Source organism: Manis pentadactyla, chromosome 13 (assembly GCF_030020395.1).
Source record: "Manis pentadactyla isolate mManPen7 chromosome 13, mManPen7.hap1, whole genome shotgun sequence".
Taxonomy (NCBI): domain Eukaryota; kingdom Metazoa; phylum Chordata; class Mammalia; order Pholidota; family Manidae; genus Manis; species Manis pentadactyla.
Window position 1 is genome coordinate 93,666,792 of NC_080031.1, and position 14,212 is coordinate 93,681,003.

General features: G+C 33.2%; 1 protein-coding gene across 1 annotated transcript in view; it reads left to right on the plus strand.

Annotated features, from left to right (window-relative positions):
* Positions 1-14,212, plus strand: part of LOC118933500 (3'-5' RNA helicase YTHDC2-like) — a 78,249-nt gene that overhangs the window by 15,034 nt on the left and 49,003 nt on the right. The window contains 6 exon segments of the mRNA XM_057490528.1: positions 6,159-6,325; positions 7,058-7,160; positions 8,039-8,195; positions 10,900-11,007; positions 12,628-12,776; positions 14,057-14,192. Of these exon segments, the coding sequence (XP_057346511.1) occupies positions 6,159-6,325; positions 7,058-7,160; positions 8,039-8,195; positions 10,900-11,007; positions 12,628-12,776; positions 14,057-14,192 (820 nt within the window).

A 14,212-nucleotide genomic window follows, 5' to 3' on the forward strand; every position in this document is an offset into this window, starting at 1 on the left:
TTAGAAGCATGTTGTTTAGCCTTCATGTGTTTGTAGGATTTTTGTTCTCTTTGAGTAAGTGATTTCTAGTTTCATATCATTGTGGTCTGAGAAGCTGCTTGATAAAATTTCAATTTTTTTGAATTTGAGGGTCTTTTTGTGGGCTAATATGTGATCTCTTCTGAAATACGCTCCATGTCCACTTGAGAAGAATGTGTATCCTGCAGCTTTTGGATGGATCTGTTAGGTCCATCTGTTCTAATATATTGTTCAATGCCTCTGTTTTCTTACTTATTTTCTGTGTGGTCGATCTGTCCATTGGTGTGAGTGGTGTGTTAATGTCTGCTAAAATGCTCCTGTTGCAGTCTCTTTCCCCCTTTAATTCTGTTAGTATTTGTTTTAATATTTAGGTGCTCTTAAATTGGGTTTGTAGACATAAACATTTATTTATTTATTTATTTTTAATTTTTTATTAAGGTATTATTGATATACACTCTTATGAAGGTTTCACACGAAAAAACAATGTGGTTACTACATTTACCCATATTATCAAGTCCCCACCCATACCCCAATGCAGTCACTGTCCATCAGTGCAGCAAGATGCCACAGATCCATTATGTGCCTTCTCTGTGCTACACTATAAACATTTATTTTTAAACTAGTACATTGGATATTGATTTAAATAGAGGTGAGGATGTGATTTGGCATCATGGAAGGAACATGGACTTTGACCTTCAGTTCAAATTCCAATTTCCTCATTTATTGATGTGAGGTTTTAGGCTAGTCTTTAAGCCTATGTGATTCAGAGACCTCATTTGTAAAATGGAACTAATGATTGCTACCATTCAGGGTGAAGTTTAGAGATGTCTGTAAAGTGCCTAATGTAGTGTTTTGTGTATAGCAGCTATATTAAAAGCAATAATAGTAACAACAAGAAATTTTTATAAAGTTAACCATAGAATGGAATTAGTATTTGGATGTTTAGAATCAAAGTACTTCATTATTTTAAAGTTTCACTTATAGATGACAGATTGGAAGTAAGTATGGCACAATCATATGACCTTTTTTTTTATGTTTGTATGAAAGTTGGATTTTATTTTATTTTGCCATGACCTTTTCTTGTTTGTGTTTTACGTGTTAGCTGTTAAAATAGTAGAATTACTTTGTTTATGATAGAGGTTCAGATAGAATTTGAATCTTGCATTTGATAATTGCTTAAGATTTCCTGTGGTTTTATTGGTTGGTTTAATAAATTTAGTAGGTAAGACAAGATGGTAGGAGAGGTTAACTATGAATATTACCAAGTATTTACTTGTAGGACTCAGCCATTTTCACTGAAATATAACTCTTTATCCCTAAAAAACTGAGCCTGTAAAACTAAATAATTAAAAACATGATGAAATTTTTACCTGGAGAAAATATATAAGATTTCCTTTACCATGAGTCCTTTTATGATTAAGTGAAATTCCATGTAGTCACACCAAAGAATCTTTCAGGTTGTTTTAGATTGTTATAACTGTTTTAGGATTAGAGTATATTTTGCCAGTAGATGTTAACTGTAGCAGTTCCAATTATATTAAATAGAGATTATGAAAAAAAATTTTTTATTTTGGTATCATTAATGTGCAATTACATGAGCAATATTATGGTTACCAGACTCCCCCCATTATCAAGTCCCCCCCACATACCCCATTACAGTCACTGTCCATCAGTGTAGTAAGATGCTATAGAATCACTACTTGTCTTCTCTGTGCTATACTGCCTTCCCTGTGCCCTCCTCCCTACATTATGTGTGCTAATCGTAATGCCCCTTTTTCCCCCTTATCCCTCCCTTCCCACCCATCCTCCCCAGTCCCTTTTCTTTTGGTAACTGTTAGTCCATTCTTGGGTTCTGTGAGTCTGCTGCTGTATTGTTCCTTCAGTTTTTGCTTTGTTCTTATACTCCATAGGTGAATGAAGTCATTTGATACTTGTCTTTCTCTGCCTGACTTATTTCACTGAGCATAATACCCTCTAGCTCCATCCATGTTGTTGCAAATGGTAGAAGCTGTTTTCTTCTTATGGCTGAATAATATTCCATTGTGTATATGTACCACATCTTCTTTATCCATTCATCTATCGATGGACACTTAGGTTGCTTCCATTTCTTGGCTATTGTGAATAGTGCTGCAGTAAACATAGGGGTGTATATGTCTTTTTGAAACTGGTCTCCTGCATTTTTAGGGTAAATTCCTAAAAGTGTAATTCCTGGGTCAAATGTTATTTCTATGTTTAGTTTTTTGAGGAACCTCCATACTGCTCTCTGCAATGGTTGAACTAATTTACATTCCCACCAGCAGTGTAGGAGGGTTCCCCTTTCTCCACATCCTCGCCAGCATTTGTTGCTGTTTGTCTTTTGGTGGTGGATGAAAGTTTTGATTAATATAATATGTTTTTATTAAAATTATTTGAATGTCCTTGCTCATGATGTTTATATATTAGAATTATATATACCTATTTTCATAATTATGTATGTATATCATTTTATTAGGTATGAGAAGAAATTTGAGAATTTAATTATGCTCTTTGCTTTTCAAAAAGATACTTAGTCAAATGGGCTTAAACTTAAATAATTGCCTCTTGTTCAAGGAGTTAAATGACTAATGTTTCTGTTCTATGAAATATAAATATAACAGTTTGAAGTTAATGTCATCAGTAAGTTTCATATTGTCATTAGGTATTTAGGAAGTTAAGTGCCTTTTGAATTTTCATCTTCATTATTCATATTCACTGTGTAAAACTCAGATCTTATAGAAAACATTTAATAGAAGAATATATATAGTATGTAGAAAGTGAAATATTTCTAACTCTCTTGCCACTTTCTCCATCAGAAACTTGAAGTATGTATTTCTGTTCTTTTTTTTGCGTGGTGGGAAAATGTGTCTTTGTTTTGTTTTTATTCTCTTCATAGCACTGATACACAGTTTTTTTTTAACACAAAGGTGGAATAATATGCAGACATTTTGCATCTTGCTTTTTTTCTCAATATATATTGTGTATTTTTCTATGTTCGTACCTAGAGATATGCTTATTTTTAAAGCAATTTTATACTATTGCTGAAAATTTTTATAGTAACAATGATAAAAAATGACAATTTATTGTGTGTTAGACTTTTACAAGAGTAATCTCATTTAAACCTCTGAAAATTCCCAACATGTGTAGGCCCTTTATTTTCTCTTTTTACAGATGAGGAATAAAAACTAAAATTTACAGATAATCCAAGTTCACATAGCTAGGAAGTGCAGGGCAGGAATCATATTGTTGTACTTAGAATTCTTAGGTTGTATCCTAATATTTCTTTGCTACTATGTGGGAGTATTTTAATAGGATAAACTCTTAGAAGTGGAGATGCTGGATCAAGAATATAGCAGTTAAAATTTTAATGGCTAAGTTAACTAGTTATTGTTTGTTAACTCAGAAAAGAGTTATTGTATTAAAATAGTATTGAATATATTCAAAGTTCCCATTTCCCTAAAGCTTGGGCAACAATGGATGTATTTTTTTTTTATCTTATAAGCAAAAAATAATGTTTCAATGTGCATTTTCTTGATTCTTAGCGTTGAGTAGTCTTTCAGTTGCTTACTATCTACTAATATTTTGAGTTGTTTATTTATACCTTATTTTTCTTTTGGCTTAATAATTTTTTATTTATATTTAATAGTTCTTTACGTATTATGGATGCATGCCTGTTTTCTGTTAGAGATCTTAAAAATAATTTCTCCCAATTTTTTTGTTTGGTTTTTAGCTTTGTGCTATCTTGTTTTAGTGGATTTTCATTCTTGTTTAGTCAAATCTTTCAATCTATTTTTTAGGACTTGGAGCCATGCTAACAAAATTATTCCAAGATTAAAATATCTTTTTTGCTCTAATATTTACATATTTATAGTTTTAAAAATCCATCCAAAATTTATTTAATTGTATCATATTAGGTAGAAATTTTACTGTTTTCCTCATATTACTATCTAGTTGTTCCAATATAACTTTTAATTATCCTTTCCACTCTGATTTATAATACCATTTTTGATCAAATACTAAGTTTCTATAATACCTGGGCATTTTTCTGGAATTTTTGTTATGTCTTTATCTTTTTCTGTACCAGAATCCCACTTTTGCTTTTTTGTAGTTTTATAGTATGTAGCATAATACTCCTCTTCATTGTCTTTTCCTTTTAAATATTTCTTAGTTTGTGTTCAATTACATTTCTGGATGAACTAGTCAAGTTTTTAAAAAATCCTAGAGGCTAAGACATGCATGTAAAGGTGCTCTCTCACTCAAAGAAATTAAAATGAAAGAATTATTTTCAACTATCAGATTGGTAGAAATTAAAAAACTGATATCCAGTATTTGCATGGTGGTAGGAAAACAGCATCTTCTGCTTTGATGGTAGGAGTATAAATTGTTTTGGAGGATGATTTGGTAATTTCCTACCCAAATTAAACTTAGATACTCTTCAGCTTAGGATATATATTTATTTATATTTTTCTTTGCAAAAGTATGTGAAGATAGATGTTCTTCACTGTGGTAGTCTCTATAATAGCAAACAATAGCATCAATAATAACCTAAAAAAACTGGAAATCATTTCATGTGTAGCTGTATCTGTTAAATTATAGCACATCCCTAGAGTGGAATATTCATCTGTTAAAATGGATTAGGTAGATCTGATGTGTTAAACAAAATATGAAAATTAGAAACATTAAGTGCAATAATTTGTGTGAATAAAAACCTGTTTATATAATTAATATTCTAAATTGTATGAATATTTTTTTCCTTGAAAGGCTTCATAAGAAGCTAACAGTAGTTGCTTTTATAGGGAGGAATATTGGTTGAGGAATATTGGTTAGGGAAGACTTTTACTTTTTATTTTAAATCTTTCTGGCCTGTTTGAATTTAATTACAGAAAAGTATCTGCAATCCTAGTATTAGGCTATTTTTTCATGACTAAAAAAATCACAGTGAAATTTTGATTGTTGTTTCATTGACTTTACAGAGTAATACAGAGAGAGTTGACATTTTTGCAATATTGATTATTCCCATTCAAGAATGTCATATTTATATATTCAGATATTTTATGCTTTTCAGTAGTATTTTATAGTCTTCTTTTTGTAATCCTTAACTATTTCTTTATGAATTTGGTTTTCCATATTTTAGCTTAGCTGCTATTGTGAACAGGGTATTTTTTAAAATTAAAATATCATTGATACGCTACCTTATGTTGGTTTCAAATATACAACACAGTGGTTCAACAGTTACCCATATTATTAAATCGTCACCCCCTCTAGTGTGGTCCTTATCAATGTAGTAATATGTTACAGAGTCATTAACTGTATTCTCCGTGCGGTACTACTGTCCCCATCACTGACCTATATTGTGATTGTGAATTATTGTGCCCCTTAAGCCGCTTCCTCCTCCCCTCAACCTTCCCCCCGGTGTCTATGAGTCTACTTTGTTCCCTCTGTTTTGCTTTGTTTTTATACTCCACAAATAAGTGAAACCATTTGGTATTTGTCTTTCTCCCCCTGACTTATTTCACTGAGCATAATACTTGCACGTTGTTGCAAATGAGAGGATTTCTTTTCTTTTTATGGGTGGCTGAATAATATTCTATTGTGTATATGTACCACATCTTCTTTATCCATTCCTCTGCAGATGGACATTTAGGTTGTTTCCATATCTTGGCTATTTTAAACAGTGCTGCAGTAAACAAAGGGGAGCATATGTCTTTTTGAATCAGGGATTTTGTTTTCTGTAGGTAAATTCCTAGGAGTGGAATTGCTGGGTCAAATGGTATTTCTATTTTTAGTTTTTGAGGAACCTCCATATTGCTTTTCACAGTGGCTGCACCAGTTGACATCCCCACCAACAGTGTAGGCGGGTTCCCCTTTCTCCACATCCTTGCCAGCATTTGTTATTTCTTGTCTTTTGGATAGTGGCCATCCTAACTGGTGTGAAAAGGATCTTTTTAAATTACATTTTCTGGCTGTATTATTAGTTATATGAAAGCTGTTGATCTTACAAATATATTATATGTTGACATGTTACAGAACTTTTTTAGTTCTAATACTTTTTCCATTGTTACTGGTTTGGGTTTTCTGGATATGCAATCATGTCATTTTTTAGTACTTCAAAACTTTTGTTTCAGATTCCTCAGTTCCTTTTAGATGATTGCTTTGAAAATGGTATACCCTGCCGTATATTTTGTACTCAACCAAGACGACTAGCAGCTATTGCTGTGGCCGAAAGAGTTGCTGCAGAGAGGAAAGAAAAGGTTGGGCAAACAATTGGTTACCAGATCTGATTAGAAAGCAGGTAAAGACGATTCTCCTGTCGCCTTTTATTATTCTTAGGAAAGACTAAATACTTGTATTTCACTAAATGTAGGGAATGTGTTAGTTGAAAAGTTAGATGATCATTTTGCTCCAGGTAAGTCTATGACAGGACATTGAGGTTATGTCTTAGTGTGGTTTTGAATAAATAGTTTAAGGAAGAGTAAGGGCCATAGATAAAAATCCCATTTTACACTTTCATGATCAGGTACAAATTATTTTACCTCATTGAGCCTTAGTTTTCTCACATATAAAATGGGGCTAATAAAAGCATTAGAGCACAGGTTTGGTGTAGAGTTTATAGTAAGTAATCAATAAATGTTAGTGACTGAATTGATTAGTTTTAGTAGTAGTTGTACCTTCTTGTTAAGTAGTACTATGCTTTGTTCTCAATAGTTTGGATACAGTAATTCAAAAAACTGATCTCATTTATGATATATTTTTTTCCCAAGTAAAAAATATTTAAGGTCTTAAAAAAAATCTATTTATGGTTCTTTTATCAATTAATGAAAGGCTTTTGGTAATAAAAATTTTGTGAGATTGTCAGGCATAAAGTACATATTTCCATAACTTTGTTAAGAAAGCATACATACCAGTGCACTATTAATAACTTTAACGTTTATTGAAGTACATTTGAGATTAGCATTTAATGTGATCATGTTTTAATTGCATATAAGATTTGTAATTGTGCACTTTATTTTTATTTTCTAAAAAGGGTTTCTCCAAAGACACTTCTGACATTTTGCACTAATGGGGTATTGCTTCGTACATTGATGGCAGGAGACAGTACATTGTCAACTGTGACACATGTTATTATGGTAAGAATATTGCTGAATTTGCCATAAATAACTCAGATTGCTTAAAATTTAAATATATCATTGTTTTTAGGATAGGGTATAAGTGAGAATCATTTTGTGTTTTTGAACAGGTTATTATAATCAAGTTACTTCTTATTCCCTATAGTTATTAGAAATAAATGCTTTGTATTAAATAAAGTTATTGTTATCAGGTTTTATGAGGAAAAATAAAATAACTACGTAGCTTTTAAATAAGTGCCTTTTGTTTATGAAAATGATACATTTACTTAGAGTTCTCCAGAATGGTGAAAGTTTTCTTTTTTTCTGCCTTAGTCATCTGATTCCTGTTAGCTAACATGTTATTTCCCAGTCTTGGGGCATACTTTATAGTAATTTAACTTCATGGTTAAGCTGCTAAATTAACTAGCTGCTGATCAAGTGAGTATATGAACTGATCGACTGACTTATAAATAATTTTAAGCTTTTATCCAGTTTTTGTCTGAGAAAAATTAGGTTAAGTTGTTACAAGCTTGCAATAAGTAGCTTTTAGAAACTTACTAATTTTGTGCAAGGGTTCACCTGAACCATGATGCCAACAGAAGCATATATAAATAGATTTTGCATATATCAAAGTACTTTAAATTAGGCACCACTAATTCAGAATTTATTGTAGTTTGTGTGGTTTTATATTCTGTGAAAGAAAGGGTAGTACTTTGTTACCCACAACAGGTTGCTAATGTCTGATTATTTCTGAATTCTCCATAAGACAGAATTTTCACTTATTTGCCTTGTCCATATTTAATTTGAATTAGTATAAAACCCAGTAGCTCCACAACTTTAAAGACTTGGTCATCCTTAATGTTTTAATTGTTCCTTGTTTGTTTGCTTGCTTTCTGCAGGATGAAGTACATGAAAGGGATCGATTTAGCGATGTTTTACTTACAAAGTTAAGAGATTTGTTGCAAAAGCACCCAACTTTGAAACTAATTCTTTCTAGTGCTGCGTTGGATATAAATCTTTTTATAAGATATTTTGGAAGTTGTCCAGTAATATATATATAGTAAGTTAAATGATCAGATTTCTTCGAGGATTTTTAAGAAAGAATGCTTTTTGGCATGATTATGTTTTTTGTAATGGGAATTGGGGAATGTTCTGAAGTAGAGGGCATTCATTTCTGTTTCCTCAGAGGTATACTTAATCAGTTGTGTATAATATCATCCTCTCCTTTTCCATCTACAACTCTCTGGTATTGTGTCGTGAGCCCAGTTCTCTTTATTTTGGCCTGTATTCCCTTTTAAATTCTGTGCTATAGCTTCTCCTTTTTCGCTAGACTCCTTGAAAGAGTAATTGACACTCTCATGTTAACTTCCCATATACTTACGAATATATGCTGCCATGTAATTTTTGTCCTTGTCCTTTAATCAGAACTGTTTTGCCACCAATCTTTGAAACACTATGATATTCCTCTTCAAAAATTGAAAAGGTTGTGTGTGTTCACCTCAGTGGTATAGTGTAAATATATGAAGGAAAAAAGTTCACGATTGCCTCATCCTCTTTTTATTTCATGTCTTAACTTTCCTGAAATTACTTGATGTTAAAGCCTAGTGTATATCCTTTCTCAACTGTTTCCATGCTCATGCAACACATGCAAATATATACATCTATTTTGGGTTTACAGAAATTAGGGTTACAAAACAACCATGTACCTTATACAATAGTTTGCAGTTTACTTTATTCAAATGATAGTACATCATGAACAGTCCTCCAGGTCAGTAGCTCTAGCTGTAGTTCATTATTTTAAGTGGCTGCATTACTATTTCAATATGCCATGATTTGTTTAACTGTTTCTCTGATGTTTGGACCTGCAGATTGGTTCTAGATCCTCCCTTCCCTCCACCATAAACAGTGCCGTAATGAACATCCTTGTATATATATCCTTATATACTGGTGCTCTTATTTCTAAGGATAGATTCCTGAAAGTGAAATTGTTGAGTAAATGAGTATTTATTTTAATTTTAACAGGTTTTGCCATTGCACTTTCTCAAAATTATTCACGTTTTTGCAGTGTATGGGGCTGTTGATTTGTGCATTCTTACCAGTATTGTTTTGATACTGATTTAATTGCCAAGCCTACTATTTAAATTTTACATAAAAATCTTAAATTTTCTCTAGTTATTTCTCATGGTTGCCTCCCACTTTTTTTAATGAAATGCTCAGATCCCATAATTGTTTGGCAGCACTGCCTCCTATGTCTTGTTCTATATTATAAACTGTACTTTTATGATCTCCTTTGTGGGCTTCTCTTCTTTTGCATGGTGCTTAAATACTGGTATTTTTCTAGGATTATTCCCTTGATTCATTTTTTTCCCCTCTTACTTACTCATCTTCCCTTCCACTCTTCTTTTCTCTGTTTTTCCTCCTCTTCTCTACGCTGTACCTTTCTAGGTACCTGGGGATGCATAGTTAGTTTCACTGAAAGCTCCCATTTGTGCCCTTGGCTTCTATTCTGTCTTTATCCCGATGACTCCTGAATCTCTTCTTCCAATTCACACTGTTCTCCAGAGTTTTGGACTTAGATATCATCTTATAAGCAGTTCACTTCTACTGTGTCCCAAATTGAAAGATCAATCTTTGCTACAGAATCTACTTCTCCTGTGTTGCCTGTTCTGGTTAATCATACCATCAACCTAGTCACCTAAGTCACAAACCTAAAAGTCTTTCTTCTCATAATATTCTTGGATAAGGCACATAAAATGTATACATTTCCTAATTGAAAGCTTGTTTTGGCACCTCACACTTGCCATTTCTAAAACCAAATCCCAACTCCTGCCTTTGCCTCTTTAAACTTTCTTCATTACCTCAGAGAATGATACCATCTCCCCAGTTTTGAAAGCCAGATGTCCAAGAACTGTGGACCCTTCCTTAACATTCCTCCATAGCCAGTCTAGTGCTGAGTTTTGTGAGTTTACTTCCTGACTGTCTCTAGAGTTTGTCTCTTTTCCATTTTTACTATCACCAGTCTCATTCAAGTTATTTTCCTCTTTTTCCTGAACTTGTGGAACAGCTTGTACCGTGTCTATTCCATTCATTCTGTTCTCTTTTAGATCAATTTTCCTATTGCAGCCAGAGTGGTCTTTTTTGAGGTGGAATTCTAATGATGTTGAACACTCTCCTGAGCTTAAAACCCCCTCTCCCACCATATTCCAACTATGGTAGCCCTTTAGTTTCTTGAAAACATCATGCTCTGTCCCACCATAGGGTCTTCGCATGTGCAGCTTTTTCTTCATTGTACACTCTTTCCTTTCCAGGTAGCTCAGCTATTTTGTTTACCCCCTTCTTCTCAGTGAGCATACTTTTCTTGACTCAGTCCAATCCCTCCATTATGTACTGTCATGGTATTTTATACTTACAGAACTTTTCACAACTCTATTTTTACATTTATGTTCTGGGTTATGGGACTAATGTCTGTCTCTTCTGCTAAATTGCCGGCGTCAAGAGGCCAGAAGCTAGTTCTGTTTCTGTTTACAATTTGTATTCCTGGTGCCTAGCATGATGCCAAACACATGATAAGTAGATAATAAACACTGGAAAAAACAAGAAGTGAATGGTTCTGTAAAATAAAGATCTCAGTTATATCTAAAAGGCAATATCATGAGGATCAGTTGACTTAAACTGCTTTTGGATTTTAATCCAAGTTCTCATGTTTTTATTTGATCTATCTCTAAGATACAAAGTGACTAAAAAAATTCCTGTTATTTAGTACAGGGAATACCCTTTGAAGTAAAAGAAATGTTTCTGGAAGACATTTTAAGAACTACTGGATACACAAACAAAGAAATGTTAAAATACAAAAAGGAAAAACAGAGAGGTAAGCTGATTATAAAACAAATATGAATAAAATTACTACTGATATTGATTTTTTGGAGTACTCCAGTCTTATACTTTGTAGGTACAAGGACACTTGGAAGTATTTCTCTCTTGCATATAATTGTGTATTATAAGAGTATTGTCCCAAATGTACTTTTTGCATTCTGGTTTATGTCCAGAAATGATAACCTATAGAGAGAAATTGAGGGTGGATGCCAGAGTTGAGGAAGTTGAGTGTTTCTGTATCCAGAGATTCAACTGCTGTTTAAAGGGGACAGGAGAGTATGTGCTACCACACATAGGATGTGCCATGTATCATGAGTGTGATACGCTGCAGCATATCTCTGGATGGGAGTGCTGTGAGGAGTGAGAAGAGTAACATGAGTATTAACAGGCTTGTCTTGATACAAATGTCAAAGTTTTCAAATCTTGATATTGTTATGAATTGCATCTGTGCTTTGGATTTAGCATTCATCAATAATACGTCTCTTATCATGAGTTACACTATATCAGAGCTTTTGAATTAGGGTTAGATTCTTTTAGTTTACTTTAAACTACATTATTCATGATGGAAGATTTGACTTCAAGCTCTGATTCCTTTGTTTAGTCTATATGACAAATAGCTAAACTTCTTTGGGTTTTGCACTTGAAAAAAAAGCAGTTAGCAATACCTGTTTCACAGTGCAGTGCTGAATCACTAGTGCGTAAATTGTAGAACACCTACATCTTGAAACTTTTGAAGGTGAAAATTTTATGTTATTCAGCCATAAAGAAAGAGGTCCTGCCATCTGCAACAACATGGATGGACCTAGAGGGTATTATACTAAGTGAAATAAGTTAGGTGGAGAAAGACAGATATGATTTCACTTATCAGTGGAATCTAAAAAAACAAAACAAAACAAAACAAAATGAACAAAACAGCAGTAGAAGTCTCAGACTGAGAAGGGAGTGGTGGTTACCATGGTGGAGGGGTCGAGGTGGGTGGGAGAGTAATGGGGATAAAGAGGCACAAAAATTTTCAGTCTTAATAAAAGTTGGTCACGGGCTTTGTAGTATAGCATGGAGAATATAGTCAGTGATTCTGGAACATCTTCCAATGGTGACAGATGGTAACTGCACTACTGGGGGTCATGATTTAATAATATGGGTAACTGGTGAACCACTATTATGTACTTGAAACCAATATAAGTTTGTATATCAACTATATCTCAATAAAAAAGGAAGAAAAGAGAAAATTGTATGTAACTTGTATCTCAAAGAACTAGCATGGTGTAGACATTCAGTAAATGGTTTTCGGCAAAATGTTATATGAATGTTAGTCATTGATTTTAACAATATTTATTATATGGCTAAAATACTGTTCTTTGAACTATGGACTTACATAGAAGTAAACTTCATACTAATAGATGAATAGATGAGGTTTTTAAGCAGTTTCATTTGTCCTTATGGTTTAACATAGCACATTCTTTTTAGTGTTCCTAATTAATGTTTTAAAAAAGTAACTTCAAAGTAAGGCCAACTTTTAAGTATTTGCAGATTCACTTAATTTTTTAAGACAAAGGAATATATTTCAAAAAGCAAAGAAGTTATCTATTTACTCTTTCTTTGATAAATAATTTAGAAGAGAAACAACAAACCACGCTTACGGAATGGTATTCAGCTCAAGAGAATACTTTCAAGCCTGAGTCTCAAAGGCAGAGAACTGTTCCAAGTGTGACTGCAGAGTATGATTTATTAGATGATGGCGGTGATGCTGTCTTCAGTCAGCTGGTAAGACATCACTGGTTTCATACTGATATTTTGAGTGAAGATTGTATAGTTTAAAGAATATCTTATGAGATCATAATTTTTACTGCATTATTAAAGTGTTGTTCTCTTAGTTTATCATAGGCCACACATTTTTCAGAAAAACTTTAAAAAAAAAATAATGTAACATCTTTTATTGTTTTATGCTGAATTATATTGCTTGATATTTCATCATCTCAAAAGTTGAAGAACCTATAAGCTAAACAATATAAGATAAGTTAGGAGAAAATTGAGAAAAGACTTGGTATTGGAGCAAATAGTCAATACCAGCGGTGTTTTCACTATCACTCAGTTGTGTGACTTTATAAAATCAATTACCCACTGTAGACCTTCTTTTCTTTTTATTTTGCTACAAAATTTTTCACCACTGAAATGTTTCATCGAAGCCTTGCTTGCTCATTCTTTGCTCTTCACCCCCATCCCCAGGTGGGGCCACTGCTACCCTGGTTTCCATGGAGTCTTTGAAAACCGGAACTAGATGATTTCCTAGGTCCTTTCTGATCTTTAATTCTGGTTTAGAATTCTTAAAAAGGCATTGGTGATTAGTGTGATGCAGGGACTTTGCATTTTTTGAAACAGAATTTTGAAACTGTTTTGAGCATGAGAAGGTACACAAGGCAGATAAGCTTTCAGTCTTCTAAACTGTTGGACAGTTCCAAAGCATCTAAGTGAACTATGCATGAGTTTTTCAAAAGTACTTTTAAAGAATATTTACAAATTGCTATTTAGTATTTGGAACATCCGTTTGGTTCAGTGAACAGTATTTTGATATTAAATTAGTGGCTCTTAAAAGCCCGGTTGCACATTAGTATCATCTAAGGAACTTTTACAGCTCTATGGAATCTAGCATCCATCACCAGAAATTCCAGTGTACTTGCTCTGGAGGGGAACCTGGCATCAGTTTTGAAAAGCTCCAGGTGATGGTCCCTGTGATGTGCAGTTGGAAGAGAGAACCACAGATGTACAGGCATATTTAGTAACATTGATTAGAAGCGCTTTTAGTGAGTATTTTGACTGGATCATACTCCTTTGTTGACAAGTCCATTCCCAGATAAAAGATGAGTGTAAGAACAAGATGTAGTATTGTAAGTGATAATGTTTGTGATGAGATGAGAAACATTTATGTCAAAGCTACGCTGTAATACATGGTTAGTAGTTCTTGTGGCCATTATGGCCATCTCACCTTCCTCGCAAATAAAGGTTAAGCTGGTAGGTGATTTATAATCTTTGCTTTTTATTTGAAGACAGAAAAAGATGTGAACTGCCTTGAACCATGGTTAATAAAGGAAATGGATGCTTGTCTTTCTGACATATGGCTACATAAAGATGTTGATGCCTTTGCTCAGGTCTTCCACCTTATTTTAACTGAAAATGTTAGTGGTAAGTCTAATTTAAATTTA